The 20,062-nt window shown below is 35.7% G+C and overlaps 1 protein-coding gene across 3 annotated transcripts in view; it reads right to left on the reverse strand.

The window, feature by feature from the left end:
- The window catches only part of LOC121374096 (dynein intermediate chain 4, axonemal-like), a 66,818-nt gene that overhangs the window by 15,879 nt on the left and 30,877 nt on the right, over positions 1–20,062 (reverse strand). Inside the window, exons 1-16 of one of the 3 annotated variants that reach the window (XM_041501016.1) lie at positions 19,939–19,985; positions 16,957–17,125; positions 16,299–16,415; positions 15,569–15,660; positions 14,255–14,349; positions 13,425–13,606; positions 12,665–12,772; positions 12,248–12,317; positions 11,181–11,327; positions 9,396–9,419; positions 7,296–7,417; positions 6,309–6,411; positions 3,020–3,159; positions 1,814–1,900; positions 1,393–1,470; positions 360–433 (exon numbers count right to left, since the gene is read on the reverse strand). In XM_041501016.1, the coding sequence (XP_041356950.1) occupies positions 360–433; positions 1,393–1,470; positions 1,814–1,900; positions 3,020–3,159; positions 6,309–6,411; positions 7,296–7,417; positions 9,396–9,419; positions 11,181–11,327; positions 12,248–12,317; positions 12,665–12,772; positions 13,425–13,606; positions 14,255–14,349; positions 15,569–15,660; positions 16,299–16,415; positions 16,957–17,125; positions 19,939–19,976 (1,646 nt within the window). In that variant the 5' untranslated portion in view covers positions 19,977–19,985. Of the gene's footprint in view, positions 1–359; positions 434–1,392; positions 1,471–1,813; positions 1,901–3,019; positions 3,160–6,308; positions 6,412–7,295; positions 7,418–9,395; positions 9,420–11,180; positions 11,328–12,247; positions 12,318–12,664; positions 12,773–13,424; positions 13,607–14,254; positions 14,350–15,568; positions 15,661–16,298; positions 16,416–16,956; positions 17,126–19,938; positions 19,986–20,062 lie in introns of those variants that run through there. The other 2 variants (XM_041501018.1, XM_041501017.1) reach the window with 2 other exon arrangements.

Below are 20,062 nucleotides of genomic sequence, written 5' to 3' on the forward strand. Positions count from 1 at the left end.
ATATGATTAAAAAAAAAAAACTATATGGCAAATATCGTCTTTTAAATGTTCTTTTTTATTTTCCTTTCTTCCCCCCCCCCCGATAATCATGACATAAGTGGGACCGATTGACAATTTTATTTTCCCCCAATCCTGCTCACAAGTCTAATGTACTTCTTTCAAATAAAGACATTTAAAAAAAAAAAAAAAAATCCTTATTCATTACTACAAATGCATCTGAAGAGCAGATGGTCTATAATAATTATCTCATAGTATATGTACCATTATTATTTAGACACAGTTTTCAATGACATCGTTCAGGGATAAAAAAAAACCCCAATATATTCAATTTGGGGTAAACTGCAAGGTAAAAATCTTACAAGTTGTCTACAATTGGTTCATCCTTGGTATTCCTGACATTGTATATTGCAACTCCACCATCGTAAAGCCCAATCTGTAATAAGAGAAACAAACACATCACTGTTTAATAACAAACATGATTTAGATTTCACCACTAATTCCTAATCACATAAGCCACATTAGCAGACAGCATAAAATCCATAGTCATTACATGGACATGAATGCAGAATATAATCATTAACAGCTCTTATTGTAATTATACCAAAACCATTCAGCTGATTTTCACTTAACACCACTGAAGAAAATGTCAAAAACTTTTAGAAAACTTAAAAAAAAGAAAAAGAAATCATGATTAAAGACCGGATCAAACCGCCTTTGACCTGCATGTACTTAATAATCACATTACAAAATATTGCTAAAAAATATATCTACATTTAAGTTGTCTTGAAAGGTCTTTAGTTTTTTTGTTTTTTTTATGAGACCACTAGAGCACATCAATAAATGTTCAATGGCTAATGAATGTTAAACATTTGATAATTCAGAAACTTAGTAATCAGAGGAAACCTGCTACATCGATTAGTAACAAGGGATCATTTATTTGCATTTTTCCCACAGACAGGACATCACATACCACAGCCTTTGATCTACCAGTCATGGGGAACTTGTTGGGATGGGAAAAAACCAACTGGTCTGCTGAGGAGGTTTAATCTTTCGACCTAACCATCTCAGGTGAGCACTTTACTGACCGAGGTAAACACGCTCCCTATTTGTCTTGAAAGAACTTTATTTAATCGGTGACATAGTCATCACATCCCACTCGGTATTAACACTTTGATATATAATGAAATTATAGCTACATAGCCATAAATCAGACAAATAGCTGTACTCGTTTTCAGTTAATGCCAGCATTCAAATCTTCTCTGTCTTAATTTGGTAGGCCAACTCTTGGCAACTGTCATGCCTTTGAATTCTTTTTCTGATTAAGCTTATTCCATACATCAACCAACTCAGTCATATCAACATTTCTAATTTTGTTAAACCATGAATACTCACCGTCAGAAGATTTGGATTTGTACGAGAGAAGTCTAAAGCTGTTACTCCTTCTTTGCAATTGTATACTCGCTCTGGATACTAAAACATGAACAAAATAGGGTTATCTAATTAATCACAACTTCTCTCAACTTATAAAAACAATATTTTAGTTTAGGAATTTATGTTTGTGTTCATCTATGAAAAAACCAAACCAAAGTCGCCAATAGGAATTCACACGTATGTAATTAAGTATTACCGTAACACAAAACATTTTTCAAAATTAAGTAAATAATATAAAGTATTATCTTTACTTTCTGCTTGCAAAAGATATAAGGGCTTTAAATATTCAGAAACATGAACAGGACAGAAAGACATATAATGGTTTGAAGTCAGGGTATTGGGCATTGTGAAAAAAGAATATAGTTTAATACTGTCCTCTTACCTCTATGTTTTTCAGTGACCAACAACAAACAAGACCTCCTTTTTGATTGGTGAATTCAAACTGTCCATAGCCAATAGCAATAAGATCCTAAAATAGAAATAAATAAATTATTAAAGTGCATGTTATATTGCTTTGAAAACCAGATGTCACCAGCTGGTGATGTTTGTAATGGTTATTTGGACAACAAATCTGCATTCTGTGTTGTTGACGAAAACAGCTGAAAATAGAATATGGAGAACCATATTGTGTTTTTTAATTTGCTGACATTAAATCAATTAAATATATTGCACATTACTACATAATTGTGCCAGCATACATCAATAAGAACAACATATACTGGTAGCTGTACTGTCACAAATGTTCCACTTTACTGGCTCCACTAATGCTAATTTATAACAGAAAACCACTGATAAACTTGAGAGAACAATGGTTCTATCATCTCAGTTTATTATAATGATGAAATCACTTACGGGATTGAGTGCGTTCTCAGTTTGTCGTAATGACGAAATCAGTTACGGAACTGAGTGCGTTCTCAGTTTGTCGTAATGACGAAATCACTTACGGGATTGAGTGCGTTCTCAGTTTGTCGTAATGACGAAATCACTTACGGGACTGAGTGCGTTCTCAGTTTGTCGTAATGACGAAATCACTTACGGGACTGAGTGCGTTCTCAGTTTGTCGTAATGACGAAATCACTTACGGGACTGAGTGCGTTCTCAGTTTGTCGTAATGACGAAATCACTTACGGGACTGAGTGCGTTCTCAGTTTGTCGTAATGACGAAATCACTTACGGGACTGAGTGCGTTCTCAGTTTGTCGTAATGACGAAATCACTTACGGGACTGAGTGCGTTCTCAGTTTGTCGTAATGACGAAATCACTTACGGGACTGAGTGCGTTCTCAGTTTGTCGTAATGACGAAATCACTTACGGGACTGAGTGCGTTCTCAGTTTGTCGTAATGACGAAATCACTTACGGGACTGAGTGCGTTCTCAGTTTGTCGTAATGACGAAATCACTTACGGGACTGAGTGCGTTCTCAGTTTGTCGTAATGACGAAATCACTTACGGGACTGAGTGCGTTCTCAGTTTGTGGTAATGACAAAATCAGTTACGGGATTGAGTGCATTCTCAGTTTGTCGTAATGACGAAATCACTTACGGGATTGAATGTGTTCTCAGTTTGTCGTAATGACAAAATCACTTACGGGATTGAGTGTGTTCCAGACCATACAAGAAACGTTCCTGCCCTTTGTCAGCTGACAGTTGTACGTCCAGAGTCTCTCCAGATTTGGGCCCATGTCTTGGACAGCAACCTGTCCTTTGTTGTCAGCTGCTCCATCAATATCTGCAAGCAAGGGAAATAAGCATTCTGAGAGTAAGTACTGCTAAAGGTTGGACTATACCAATTCAAATCCCATAGGCGACCATGTTAACGTTTGTGCTTAAAAACACTATATGCAATATATCAACCAAACTTTGACCCATAAATATCAGTACTACAACCCCTACCTCAAAGTATTAACTGCAGAAAATGGGACCCCTTCCATGGCTCATTTTTGGTATAACCAGATGTTTCTGCAACACCCCTAGTTTCGCACAAAATTTAAGTACTTTTTTTTACAGGTACCCCATACATGTTCCAAGCACAAGGCTACTTGACACGGTGGTACTACATCAAATAAAATTGCATACATTTTTAGCCCAGATGAAACTAATTTTTTTTACAACCAACACACTCACATTTATAACCAATCACAGGACTTGTGGTGTTAACTTCTCTATCAAAAGTTCGGTGCACCTCGAACTTCGACCCAGCCGGAAATTAATTGGTATAGTGCAACCTATACTGATAACATACATGTTTCAAAAGGTGGCGATTCATGTGTTTTTATGAAAACCAGGATCTGGTGTCTTCTGACATAAACTGACAACCTCACTGAAACTGTTGTTTCTACAGTGCAACCTAAGTTAATGTACACCTCACAAAGCACAAGTATTTTGTACAGTTTTGTACAAATGCAATATGTCATATTTGAAAAAATAATAATAATAATAATAATACTGCTGAAGATATTTACTGTCAGATGTATGTGTGTGCTCAGCTATATATGTAGAGACAGCATGGCTATTCAGAGTACCTCAACCCCGTAAACTTATTCCATTGAAACACATGTACTTGACTGACCCCTAGATTATGAAGACCTCAATAGGCACATCAAAGAAATATCAGTATTAAAAAAATACAATGTCTGAGGAAGGAAACACCAACATGACTGCATCTGTATGAAGTAATGACTTAATGTCCTGCACATCACTGTTGGAAGGAAATCCTGTATGCTGAGTGTGGGCATCTTCAAGTTACCATGTGCGGGAATTTTAAATCCATCAGCTATGCAGATTTTCAAATTGGACCATCAAAACCATAGGCAGCCACCAATATTCCTGACTATATTTTATGTATACCCTACTGTAGTTGGAGGTTTTAAATATTTGTGATATCTGGAATTATCATGCAGCTTTCGCATATTTATTTTTGATTCATTACTAAAAAAACCTGTTTTTAAATGACATAATTACCCGAACATCTATTTTATTGCATTATTTTCTAATCCAAATCAATACAATATGTATATTGGATGTATTCCTACAATCTGTAATCCAGCATATCATTTAGCTATTAACATTGGATAATACAGCATTAACAATAAAATAAATCATCAAATTACACCAAGGTGGATAATCAAATCTGGAAAAATTGGTTCTAAATCTAGTATACACTTAAAATACATTTCATGGGAGCAAACTAAGTGATTATTTTAAAAAAAGATTTGATCTGGAGACCTAAAGATATGTTTAACAAGCTTATTGTTATGTATAAATGAGAACAGAAGGCACAATAGTGACCAAAAGTTTAATTATGGCTTTGGTAAAGTTTTTCTTCAAAGTAAAATTTTGTTTCCCCTAAAACTACAAATTAGTCTAAAATATGACTTAGCACCCTATAAATATGCCAAAAGGACAATAAAAATCAAGGTCTTTAAAAAGTTAAACTATCAGAAGTACATACATGAAACATTAACTATGTTTATAGAAGTTAAAGACATTACCCCAGTATTGGCACATGTTATTTTTAATATAAAAATAAATTGCTATTAAAATATAAGTTCAGACTGCCTAGATATATTAACATACTTAAGAGCAGTTGTATATGGCAAGTCAAACACCATGTAAATAAAAACATTCAAATCTTTATAGTATGAATTATAGGCCAAAACCAACTTTTCCTCAGTGCTAATTTTTTTTCAAACTCCATTCACAGTAATTATTGTCAAGGTCAAGGTCATTGTGAACTTGCATGGCCGAGTGACGGCTAATTAATCAAATAGTGTAGTTTAATTTAATTAAATCACAAAAATCATAATCTTTTTTATTATGCACGGAGTATGTGCTATAGGTTGGACTATACCAATTCAAATCCCATAGGCGACCATGTTAACGTTTGTGCTTAAAAACACTATATGCAATATATCAACCAAACTTTGACCCATAAATATCAGTACTACAACCCCTACCTCAAAGTATTAACTGCAGAAAATGGTACCTTTCATAGCTCATTTTCGGTATAACCAGATGTTTCTGCAACACCCCTAGTTTCACACAAAATTTGAGTACTTTTTTTTATAGGTACCCCATACATGTTCCAAGCACAAGGCTACTTGACACGGTGGTACTACATCAAATAAAATTGCATACATTTTTAGCCCAGATGAAACTAATTTTTTTTACAACCAACACACTCACATTTATAACCAATCACAGGACTTGTGGTGTTAACTTCTCTATCAAAAGTTCGGTGCACCTCGAACTTCGACCCAGCCGGAAATTAATTGGTATAATGCAACCTAAAGCAATATATGTCCCCCACTGGGTCAAACAAGTTCAAGGGCCATAACTCTACCTCCACATATAGCATACACTCAATAATTAGCAGCAAGGAGACCTCTATATGTACCATTCCAATGACAGGACAGCACATACACATCCTATGATGATGGAAGTTATACCATGATGTTCACAAACCTGATATGACGGGGAACCCACTGTAGTGTGCTTGTTTTGACTGGTACGTGTTCAGCGATGTTCACAAACCTGATATGACGGGGAACCCACTGTAGTGTGCCTGTTTTGACTGGTACGTGTTCAGCGATGTTCACAAACCTGATATGACGGGGAACCCACTGTAGTGTGCCTGTTTTGACTGGTACGTGTTCAGCGATGTTCACAAACCTGATATGACGGGGAACCCTCTGTAGTGTGCCTGTTTTGACTGGTACGTGTTCAGCGATGTTCACAAACCTGATATGACGGGGAACCCTCTGTAGTGTGCCTGTTTTGACTGGTACGTGTTCAGCGATGTTCACAAACCTGATATGATGGGGAACCCTCTGTAGTGTGCCTGTTTTGACTGGTACGTGTTCAGCGATGTTCACAAACCTGATATGACGGGGAACCCTCTGTAGTGTGCCTGTTTTGACTGGTACGTGTTCAGGTTGATCACTCGCTCCATGAAGAACAAGTCTCGCTGCAGTGCCTCCGACTAACAAAATACAAAAAACTTCTGTTAATTCAGTAATTACAATCACACCTAATTCTAAAGGTAAAATCTGGGATGGATGTGCCTGAACCTATTTTTGGATGTGGGCATGTTAAAATAGTTCCCATACCCATATTTATTACATACCTATTTAATCTTACTATAGTGATAAAGGCCTTTTGAAACCGTGTAATAAATTTATCCTGTATCGCACATATGTTCTGGACCAGAACTTTTAAATGGGGAATTCCCTTTTTCTTTTTACTGCAGTTAGTGCCTTTTATTTACTTACGTTGTATATGATTTACAAATGACGTCATATCGTATTTGAAACATTACACAAGGCTGCCGCAGAGTATGATTCTTAACGTTAAATGAATCCATGAAAGGAGTTTTGATCATAGATTTAATAGTGTTGTTATGACGTTAAATTAAAAACCGTTTTTGTAAAACATAAAAGAAGGTATGTAATAAATAGAGAACTTCACATACGTTGTTTTTGCTTCCTATTTATTGCACTCGTTTATTTTGCAAAATACATAGGCTACCTCGTGGTATATATTTTTGCACAAAATAAAGTTGTGCAATAAATAGGAAGCAAAAACAATGTATGTGAACTTCTGTATATATCTACTGGAGCGAGGGGAGGGGAGGGGTCATAAAAAAAGTGCACTAATAAGGGGAATAATTAACTGCTCCCAAACACATGATTTAGGGGAGCTTTTTGAGATACAAGTATTACCATACTGTTATAATGTAAATTCACATGCTATGGGGAGCTAAACATTATTCTCCTTGAATTAGGTTTAGGGGGGCAATAGGGAAACAATGATAACTCCCCTTAAATGGTGAGGTCTGTAACGTGATGTTAAATAAAAAGTACTGACATGCATTATTTTTTCTTCGTCATGGACGTTGATTTCGGTGGACATAACTGAGCCAACAAGATCACGTCCAGGAAACAGACTCTCCAGCCCTGTGGTGGACGACCCAACTGTTGCTTGACTGTCTGTAGAATAATGATAAACAGAAGGTTATTTTTACTGACAAAAGATTTTGTCACAATAAATAAATATGACCTGTACCAAATAAAATCACATAAATATCAAAGTCAAAAGGTGTTTAATCCGTGACTTAAATATTTGATACTAATCTATGGACTAAAAATAAGGTCACCAGTATGGGTAATAAAATTGACATAGTCACAGATATAGTGGTGAACAATTAACTGATCATGGTTTCTAACAGGCTATATCTTTTAAAACATACACTCATTAAAAAATTCATCTGCTGTTTCCCTTGTAGTATATCATATAACGGAATAAACAATGAGCTGATATTGGCCCAGTAATAACTACTAAAAGGTGTAGGCCAAACCATGCTAATATAATTTTTCCACAAACAGGGTGACTGGTGGACAAAATGTAGCCATGATGACAGCCATGACAGATGGTGCACAGGAAACAAGAGAGAATCAGTTTTATGCATACACTACTGGAATGTAGTGATTAAAGACCCCACATGGGTATCTTTACTCCACTCATTCCAAACCCTAGTCAGAAATAAAACTCATAAACCAAGGGAAAATTGAAAAGAAAAGGATTTTAGAAAAACAGTATGCACCCCCAGCTCCTCAAGACAAATAGTGATCGATAATATCATACACAAGTATTTATGCGCAACACAAAGACAACAATAAAAACAACAATAAAACAACAAAAACAAGATTAAATGAAAAACAGAAAAGCAATCATATAATATAATATATTTTCACACCAAACCAGCGGTGTAGGTTTTTATGAATACCACTGATTAATTATTGAAGACACCAGAAACATGATAATGTGACCAATTGAAGTATAACAGATTAGTGAACAGACAACCACCACATAAAGCCATGCATATAACAGCAAGGGTAAGTATTTTGAAGTATGAACAAGAATCACTGGAAGTACATGTGTTAGAGAAAGGAGTATTAGACATGACTGTCAGCAGAGTTACAAGGCCAGTTCTAACAGATGTGCATTTTTAACTAAATAAGTTGTGTTGTTTGTAAAACAAATTCTAACAATTGTTTATAATTTTGGAGTAATTTATCCATGTATAACAAAAGATTGTTTTTATTTAATGACACCACCAGAGCACACTGATTTATTAATTATCAGCTGTTGGATGTCAAATATTTGGTAATTCTGACATATAGTCTTAGAGAGGAAACCTGCTACATTTTCCCATTAGTTACAAGGGATCTTTTATATGCATCATCCATCCCACCGACAGGATAGAACACACCACAACCTTTGATATACCAGTCATGGAGCACTGGCTGGAATGAGAAATAGCCCAATGAGCCCACCGATAACAATTGATACCACACCGACTACACATCAGTCGAGTGCATTACCACTGGTCTACGTCCTCCCCCCCCCCCCCCAATGTATAACAGTCACACATTTAGTAAAAAAAACATTATAAGAATAGTTTGTTATTTTGTGATAATTTATCCATGTGTAAGTCACAAATATAGTATAAACTCACTTTGCTATGGTACACAATTTTATATAATTTGTGACTGCTACACATCGATAAATTCACCACAAAATGACAATGATAATATAACAAGGTTCAAAACTGACAGGAAGAAAGAGGCAATTGCCACTAAAAATACAAAATATAAGTTTTACAATGTGCTCTAGATGTATTGTTAAATAAAACAAATTTTTTCTCTTCAAGAATACAATTTGAGAAGCAAAGATTGCTTCTGACTCCACAAGATGAATTTCAAGCCTTGAATAATTATATAACATGACCACAAAATATTATCATGCACACTGCTTTTGTTTGAAGTATAGGGATAAGAACCCACCACCAGTAAAACGTTGGCATTCCCAAGTGTTAGGTGAGAGAGAAAGTTCAACGACAGTGGAGTGAAACATAAGGCCAGTAATACAACAAAAACCTCACTGACAACACGATCACTATCTCACCTGTCATGCTGGATATACCGCCCTCTGACATTTGCAAAACAAAAACAAATTTTCATAAGAATACACACGCACTCACATATTAAATATGTCACATCAGTATTTCACATCAGCATCTCTAAATCATGCAAGAATACGGGCAGCCTTCAAGATTCATCTCTAAATCATGCAAGAATACGGTCAGCCTTCAAGATTCATCTCTAAATCATGCAAGAATACGGGCAGCCTTCAAGATTCATCTCTAAATCATGCAAGAATATGGGCAGCCTTCAAGATTCATCTCTAAATCATGCAAGAATACGGGCAGCCTTCAAGATTCATCTCTAAATCATGCAAGAATACGGGCAGCCTTCAAGATTCATCTCTAAATCATGCAAGAATACGGGCAGCCTTCAAGATTCATCTCTAAATCATGCAAGAATACGGGCAGCCTTCAAGATTCATCTCTAAATCATGCAAGAATACGGGCAGCCTTCAAGATTCATCTCTAAATCATGCAAGAATACGGTCAGCCTTCAAGATTCATCTCTAAATCATGCAAGAATACGGTCAGCCTTCAAGATTCATCTCTAAATCATGCAAGAATACGGGCAGCCTTCAAGATTCATCTCTAAATCATGCAAGAATACGGGCAGCCTTCAAGATTCATCTCTAAATCATGCAAGAATACGGGCAGCCTTCAAGATTCCATTCATAAGTTGTTTCAAAACATATCTAATGAGCAAAGTGAGTTTGATATATTTTTAAACAACAAGTTCTAAGATAGATGGTATCTAACAGACACGAATGTAGTATTACATTTTTTACCTCAAAAACCACATTTGAAATAATTTAAAAGCCTTTTTCAATTAATACATATTTACAGCGCATGTGCTTGCAGTTAACATATCCATCAAAGAGCAATCAGTTTTTAGTGACGTATACACCAGAGAGCAATCAATATTGACTGTGCTCATTTCACTGGCAGGCTTTTGTAGGAGATATCGCTGGCACTATCATTTGCAATATCTCCTGCGATATCTCTGCAGGAGATATCGCTTCTTATAATCTTGATTGGTCAAATTTTAATCACAAGACAATGTTTTGTGACATCACTGTGTTTGTTTCAGCGCTAAACCTACCATTAATGACGTCATGCCACTGCTGTTCTGCTAGTTAACGAGTCTACCGCTGACATTCAACCCACATTACTGACATTGTTTACAACTGTCACAAATGAAAAGAATGATAATGGATGATAAAAAGAATACCCCCTCGTGTCGTGATATAATTTATCAGCACTTGTTGATAAAAGTGTACTATCCTCGGCAAGCCTTGGATTTCATACTTTTATCAACTCGTGCTGATAAATTATGATATCACAAGACACCCGGGGAGTATCTTCTATATATTGAAATGCCATTTCAGAATGATACACTTCTAAGTTAGACATTCTAACCCAAAATCGTGAATTCATCGTTGCATGGCACAGCCAGGATTTTATATTTGGAGAGGGGGGAGGGGGAGGGGACCAACCCACACTATGTATGTATGACTTTATAAAATTTAATACAGTAAAAACAAGCAAAAAAGGTTTGATTTGGAGGGGGGGGGGGGGGGGGGCATGGACCCTAGATGGCATGGCTGTGGTGACTGGTTCATTACCTAGGAGCAGCCAATTGTATGTCTTTAAATAAATAACACACATTATATGTATGTATGTTATTTCCGTATGATATCATAAATTAGCATGAATATCACAGAACCAGTCTAAAGAAGCCCTGACAATAACGATGATTGTTTACTGACCTTTTCTTTTACTGAAAGAGTCCATGGTGTTCTCTTTGGAGGAGAGAAGCAAGGAAGCGACATCATCCGCAGTTTCTCCCTCGGGACTCTTGGGAGTAGCTGGATGACTGATAGTTTCTTCTACATCGTCCTCTTTGTCTTTCTTAGCTGAAGAACGGAAAATATCAAGGAGTGACAACCACATATATGTTCTTAGTCATGGTTTTCAGATAAAGAAGTCTAAACATGTAAAAGATAAGAAAATACGAAAATAAAAGGGATTTTTTCTTCTTTACAATTACAGTTTTGTAGGACTCCTAGCTTGTAAGTACAATCTGTTGAAGGTCACTGATATTCTATTTTTGGATCCTCATTTTATTAAGTATCACCTCCAAAAATACAAAAACAAAAGAATTCAAAAAAGAGAAAAAAAGAGAAAAAAAGAGAAGAGAAACAGTAGACTACTCTTAATTCCACAGTGTGACATAACCAGTTGAGGTTCTGTGCTTATAAAACTTATAAAATCTAAACTCCAGTCTTTAGTACTGTCTTGACACTTTTAACATCATGGCAAGACTGTACAAATTTCATGCATGCGACGTCATTAAAGATTTGAGAGGAAACCTGCTACATGTTTCCATTAGAAGGTCAGGTCAGAGTGTTTAACGTGCACATTTAGAGCTAGCTGTTGTAGTGCATGCCTGTTGTGGGTGCAAGTTCTTGCGAAGCAAGCCCTTGCATCCAAAACAGGATGGGGTGGGGGGCAGGGGAAGGGAAGGCGGGACTCTCGCTTATGAATTCGGCACTGCTGAATTCCATTAGCAGCAATGGATCTGTTATATATGCAGTTTCGCATAGACAGAACAGCACATACCACAACATTTAATATACCAGTCATGGAGAGAGCACTGGTTAGGATGGGGAAAAGAAATTTGGTTCTGCTGATGAGGTACGATCCTGGAACCCAAGCACCTCAGACGAATGCTCTACCAACTGAGCTAAATCCTACCCCATATTTATGATTGTGTTTTGTATCAGCAAACAATATTAAAGACTAGACAGGTGAGATTGCAGCTTTTATAAGTTACCTTTAGTTTCTTTGTCTACTTTTTCATAGGTGTCAAACATGTCCCATGTTGTACACATGATTCCAATATCCTGAAGGAGACAATATCAATTTATATTCATTCAGCAACATTCACAATCTATAATGTACCAAGTGTGAAAACCACAAATAATTTAAAGCTAGTTCAGCCTGTTTTTACACATTTGCTTTGCATGTCAATTTAAACAAATGAAACATATGTACCAAACATTTACTTAATGGCACTATAGTACATTAAATTAACATTTTAAAAAATGAATAAAAAATATATATATCGATATTCAATGAAAAATACATTTAACAAATGCATCCATCGGTTTGTTTTTGTAAACATTTGCAACTTTGGTGATTGCTATCACATCTAAATACATGTCATCCACGAACATTGTAAGAATCTTACCACACGTGTGATTTTTGAAGTCTGTACGTTTTTCAATTTTCGAGGTTCATTGAAAGTATTCATTCCTCTTTCAGCATAAAGGTCATTGCCAAGCCGACTTTTCACCAACTGAAATGCAAAGAAACCAAGGTCAAGATCATAGGAATATGCAAGAGGATTTTTCGTGTTTACTGTCAACTGTGATCGGTAACTCATCGAGTGACGTCTGCAATCTTGTAACTCATACAGACATAAAAAAAAATTGCTTTGTAATCAACATTTTTCATTTGAGAAAGTATAAATGGGCAGAAACCCTCCCTCCCTCCCTGCCCACCCACCCCACATTCCTCCAGCATATAAAAGATCTCCTTCTGCTTTATCAGTTGGAGAAGCCTATGCCGAAGCAGCCAATCTCTTTTATCTCTCTCTTGACCCAGTGTTGAAATAACCCTATGTCTAAAACAGGCCCATACCCAGGGTGTGCACCCTGCTGTGGACACATAAGATCCACTTTTTAAAAAATATTTACAACAGTCGCTGCCTTTTACGATGTTGGCACTCACAAAAGACCTTTTTCAAGTTATATCCCCCACTCCCACCCCCCAAAAGTCCTGTGTATTTAATTAATTTACAGTAATCAGAAATTGAGTTACATTCGCATAGGTTGTATTCCATTCTTTGATGGCTTTCGCACTCACAACAGACCTTTTCCAAGTTATACCCCCCTCCCCCCATAATCCTGTGTATTTAATTAATTTACAGTAATCAGTAATTGCGTTACATTCGCATAGGTTGTATTCCTTTCTTTGATGGCTTCCGCATCTGTGGCCTCGCTCGACACCAACACATCTGGCATGTCCAGCAACCAAATGGTCTCTGTTTCCGACAGTGTCAGATCAACAAACAGTTCAAGGTCTTCCGGGGTTAAAAATTCTTGAACTTCTTCACGTTTGTGCCGAATTTCTGTAATGACATTTGTAATTAATTTAATGTGGCCTACACAATTAATGACTGTAAATGAAAAAGATTTATATCTGGATCTAAAATAGATGATCATCAAAACCAAAACAGCAAAAATACCAGCAACCTCAAGATGTTGGCAAAATTATTACAGAACAAAATTCCCAATTTGAAGAACACAGAAAATTTTGAAATGTACTGTTTTGTGAAAACAGATACAGTAAATGTTTTAGGGTTGTTGTTGAGGTTTTTGGTTTTTTGTTGTTTTTTGTGGGTGTTTATGATTTTTTTTTTTAATTGGGGCGGGGGGGGGGGGGGGGGGGGGGGAGGGCAAACAGGCATTTTTGTAACACAAAATACTTCATTTTCAGAATCAAACTCAATTTGCTATATTTTTACTTTACACTTTTGTGCCTCAAAATATTAGATTTTTTGGCTCAAAGACAATATATTTTGACAGATTTTTGCAAACACAAAATTCAAAAAAAGAAGAAAAAAAGAGAAAATATTCTCTCATATTTTACAGGTGATGCATAGGCAGGAATAAAAAAAACAAAAACATGCAGTATGATTCAGTGTGATAATTAAAAAAAAAAAAAAATTAATGAAAGAAGTGTGTTAAAAAGAGTGTTGTTACTAATTAAAACTGACCCGCCCACGCGGACTCTGTCGGGGCGTGGTCTGCATGATGTAGGTCCTCAGTGCCTGATCCTGTACCCGTGTCATACGACTGACTGAACACTGACCTAAAATGAAATAACAACAGGACTGACTGGACATATTCAAAATGTTTACAAAGTCTCATAGTGAAATACCTGAAACATCTCAATGGTATAGTGGTTAAACCATTCGGCTTTGAATGAATCAAATAATGAATGAATGAATGAAATAATGAATGAATGAATGAATGAATGAATGAAATAATGAATGAATGAATGAATGAATGAAATAATGAATGAATGAATGAATGAATGAACAGACGGACGGACGGTGGGTGGATGAATGAATGAATGAATGTTTATTGACACCTTAGCTAGCATGAAAACTATATCGGCTGTTGAGTGTCAAACGAAGGTACTATAAGGTTGGTAGGTACCCACTGGGTTCGCATCCCAGCTAGTACCAGCTCCCATCCATAGTTTTAACGACTCAGTGAGGTGGTGTAAGACCACTGCACTCCTTTCAAAACTAACCACCAACAACCATTAACGCCTGTGCTAGACAGCCAGACTATATAGCTAAGATGTGTACATAATTTAAAATTAAATTTTACACCGAGTGAAATGAAAAAATATTCCTGAAATTGGATTAAAAAAAATTCAGGCTGTTGGATTTTCATATTTACTTGCCAAGGCCCATATTTTTAAGCTATCTTAGCGCCATGAAGTCATAAAACCATTCGAAGCTATGACACCACTATGGCATATGCTGTAGTGATGTCATAGCCTACAATGGTGTTATGATTTCGTATCACTAAAATTACATTGAAAATTCTTAGCCTGGTTGGCTAGTAAATTTTTATAGTTCCACAGGCCTATTTAACTGTAACTAAGTTATTTAGTGAAATTACCTTGAAAATGGGCTCACTCGTAAAATGTTTTAGTTCCACAGGCCTGTTTAACTGTAACTAAGTTATTTAGTGAAATTACCTTGAAAATGGGCTCACTCGTAAAATGTTTTAGTTCCACAGGCCTGTTTAACTGTAACTAAGTTATTTAGTGAAATTACCTTGAAAATGGGCTCACTCGTAAAATGTTTTAGTTCCACAAGCCTGTTTAACTGTAACTAAGTTACTTAGTGAAATTACCTTGAAAATGGGCTCACTCGTAAAATGTTTTAGTTCCACAGGCCTGTTTAACTGTAACTAAGTTACTTAGTGAAATTACCTTGAAAATGGGCTCACTTGTAAAATATTTTAGTTCCACAGGCCTGTTTAACTGTAACTAAGTTATTTAGTTAAATTACCTTGAAAATGGTCCGCCACCCAGAACACTTGCAGCAGTTGAAGCCCCTGTGTTGTAGATGGACATAGAAGCTGTTGACATAAAGTCTGTTGGCTACAAATACAACACATTATATTTTTAAATTTTCATTAAAGTAATGCAATAAGATGTTAATTTAAAGCATTAATCACAAACAGTTTTGATAAAACTGCAAGGTAATTTCATTTGCAACAGTATTTGAATGTCTGTCTCGAAAACTATGACAGTATTTAATCATTTAGTTTTCAGCATCATCATGTTCTTATTTAATGCAATTACATATAGTACAAAACTGCATAGCTAGATTTATTCAGGTTTCTTGAAAAGACATATTATGTAGCTGTGAAATATACAACCTGCTTAAATCGGAGGGCATAATTAATCTGAACAGCCAAATAAATATGTCACTGGTAAAACAAAGATCTCAAAACATTATTTAGAAAATATAATTTTTAATTTTTTTTTCACATTTCTGTTTAATGCATTGAGAATGGTATATTATGATTCTATGCTAAAAACAGATTCTTGATAAAAGAAAACTGAATTATTTCTAGTTATTTCCTTCTCATGACAGCAAGTAAGGCCGGGCTTCCATTTTATAAGTGCAATCACTCTCAATACAAACTTATAAGTATGTTTTATAACAATGTTTCAAAACCATGTTCTTGACAAGGCTGCTTTAAACTATGACTGACAATACTAGAATGACTCACTGTCCCTCCGGAACTGTCTCCAAGTATATTGCCCTGATTTTTTCTCAAGGCATTTGGGTCAACATAAAGAAGAGGAAGTGGAGTCACATCAAGTCCAGACTCATCAAACACATGCACCTGAAATATTAAGTAAAAAAAGTTAAGTTTGTTTCGTTTAATAACACCACTAGAGCTATTGGATGTCAAACATTTCGTAATTCTGACATGTAGTCATCAGAGAAAACCTGCCACATGTTTCCATTAGCAGCAAGAGATCTTTTATATGCACTTTCCCACAAACAGAAATGCACATACCACAGCCTTTGACCAGTTGTGGTGCACTGGTTGGAATGAGAAAAAAACCCATCAGTTGAATGGATCCAATGAGGTGGTTCGATCCTGCAATGCAAACATCTCAACCAACTGAGCTAAATCTCGCCCCTGAAAAATTGAAATAAACAAGTTGGTTGAACTCCAACATCTGAACATCACAGAAATAATAACTTTCAGTAGTGTCTCTATTGGATCTTGGGAAAATCATGTTTTCTCTGTTCACGTAATTGCTACTTCATCAGATCTATGGTCGCAGATAACCAGTAAATACACAGTATATAATTTATATTGTTTGAATAATGTTGTGGAAAAAAACATAATCTAACAGTATGAGTAAAAGTGACACCTGGTGGACTTTCAAAGATTTCTCCATTCCAACACTAGGGCTCTTCTTGTTCGCTGATGATGAGACACGCGACCCAATGTGGCTCTTTGGGATCCCAGCATACTTGGGCCTCGACCCAGAACTCGTACTCTTCTTGGCAAAAGACATTTGGCCCTGGCCTTGTACAGGTCTAAAAATATATTAACGGGAGAACAAACATAAATTTTGCTCTAAAAATAAGACGTTTGGCCCTAGCCTTGTACAGGTCTAATAATTAATATATATTATTAAAAGAAGAACAAAAGTTAATTTTGCACTAAAATAAGATGTTTGACACTGGCCTTGTACAGGTATAAAAATATATTAAAAGAACAAAAGTTAATTTTGCACTAAAAATAAGACACTAATTTGGCCCTGTCCTTGTACAGGTCTAAAATATTTTAACAGGAAGGAAGGAAGGAAATGTTTTATTTAACACAGCACTCCAACACATTTTATTTATGATTATATGGCGTCAGACATATGGTTAAGGACCACACAGATATTGAGAGAGGAAACCCGCTGTCGCCATTTCATGGGTTACTCTTTTCGATTAGCAGCAAGTAGTGATTTCCCTAGAAATTAGGCAAGGCATGGTAGACCAAACAATTTTGGGGCATTTTCATCATTTTCGGGGCACTTGTTTTTCATTAAAAATACACAAAAATTAATTGAAATAAACATTAATGTAATTTATGTGCTTGCTTTAATAAATGAAAGGCAAAAGATATAAAAGGCATATTTTATTAATTAATAATACCTTTTTGGGTGTTTTATAAAGGCAATTTTAGAATTAATAACTGAAAAAGGCGTGTTTAATCTCAGGGCAGCATGGTGCTGATTAAGGCAAGATGGTGTTATAGATTATTGAGGCATGGTGCTGCACCATGCTAAAACAAGCTAGGGAAAACACTAGCAAGGGATCTTTTATATGCACCATCCCACAGACAGGATAGTACATACAACAGCCTTTGTTACACCAGCTGTGGAGCACTGGCTGGAACGAGAAATAGCCCAATGGGTCCACAGACAGGGATCGATCCTAGACTGACCACGCATCAAGCGAACACTTTACCACTGGGCTACATTAAGAGGAGAACAAAAGTTACTTTTGCACAAAAAATAAGCAAACATAATTGTAACATAATATCATCTATAATCTATAATTGGGTTTTGTATAGTCCAGTCCTCAGTTGCAACATAATTGAAACTTTAAGAACTGAAAGAACAGAACAGAGTACAATAGTTAAAAGTGTCATAGTTTGTCTTTTGATATCTGTTTGTGATAAATACCTAGAAATAGATCCCACACATAATCTTTGTATAAACAAGTCATGAATATTTAATTGTAATCTGCTTTCAAACAGTGTCAAGACAGCCATGCTGCACAAAGACAGCAAACCTGTCGGTAACATCGCCTGTGTCACTGTACAAAGTCTGAGTTCAGGAGTATTTACCTCAAACATAATGCCCCGAATTCCTTTAGTTGTTCTCTAAAGATTCTCCAATAAAACAAAAACTCTGAGCACTAATAAATTGGATTATTTGGTTGTAATGTTTTATGGGAATGTAGTTGAAGGTACATGTATAATGATTACATTTCAAAGACATCCTTATAAAATGCTCCAAATTATATAAATATTTGACCGAGCAGTCAATTCTTTTTATTTTTGGCTTGTAACTTTTCTTTTTTTTAAATTCTATTAACTTTTTTACTAATTGCTATTTTAAAAATTCTGCCCATTTTCAACAATACCCCCCCCCCCCCCCTCCATCCCGAGTCAGGCCACCGATCTTATCTAATTTCTTTCTGACCACCCGATCTAATTTAGCGACCAAATTTAATGAGTAGAATTTTCTTTATTAATTATATTAATTAGAGATGCACATAAAAATTTTAAAGGCCCACTATTTAATTTTTGGATGTAAATTTCAAAATTGTCCGCTTAATTTTTTTTTTTCACAGGACAAGCCCCTGGCTATCCAGAGACAGGCCCAAGGACGGACATGCTCGAAACTCTAGTGGTATATGAACATGTAAAAATTATTCGCACTCGCACTCAAAGACAAAGTTGAGAAAGAATATTGTTGTTATGCAATTTCAAGACTGCACCTTTAGCAGATGTATGTACCTTTAATACTGCATCATAAAATATGTATTAATCAACTATGTAGCATAGTCTGTTTTAAATGGATGCATCACACAACAGAGAAAATTTTACAGTATGGTAAGGATTATTACAAAATGTAATGATGATGCTTATAGTGACTTAATGTATTATCATTATCACCTTTAATGCAACGAGTCAGTCTGAAATAAATCTCTAAAGTTTGTTTTAGGTACAGTTCTAATCCCTTCTGTGTCATAATTTTCCACTGAGCATTTACTTTAATTAACTTAATAAACACTATCAGTAAATAAATTATATTTCCCAGTGATGTTCTTTTGAGAGAGAGAGAGTTTTTTTTTTAAACTTCATTTCTTATTGGTTGTTCATATAGGCTATTATTGTATTGCATGGTACAACAGACTACACATTGTTACAGCTACACCAATAAAAAATATATTCTCAATACTGAATACAGGACATAGGCATTAGAAACAGGGTTTTGGTGGGAGAGGGCACTTCCATCAACATAAAGCACAACCCAATCCTCCCACTGAAAAATCAAAATTTAATATACAACTGCCCCTCCCTCATCCCCACTCATCACATAAACTAGTGATCTGCACTCATGAATATACGCATTTGTTATATTTAACAAGCTGTATACATTCATACACATGACCGTGTATATCGTTTACGCTACACATTTACACGGTGACCGATAACATAGCCTCGGTTACATCTACTGAATCATATTACACATAACTATAGCTTTAACAGTTACAAAATGATGTATAAATAATACTATATTGCAATAGTTCGCAACATGAAATAAAAATACATTTTAATTATTTACCCTGGGGCCAGAAGTGTTTTGCCCTTTCCAGTTGACATGTTTGTGTGATACCCATGTAATACTACTAGTAGTTGCTATGAAAAACAAAAATGTGTTTATAACGTGCCTTTTCATTGGCTAGTTA

The sequence above is a fragment of the Gigantopelta aegis genome, chromosome 6 (assembly GCF_016097555.1).
Source record: "Gigantopelta aegis isolate Gae_Host chromosome 6, Gae_host_genome, whole genome shotgun sequence".
Lineage (NCBI taxonomy): Eukaryota > Metazoa > Mollusca > Gastropoda > Neomphalida > Peltospiridae > Gigantopelta > Gigantopelta aegis.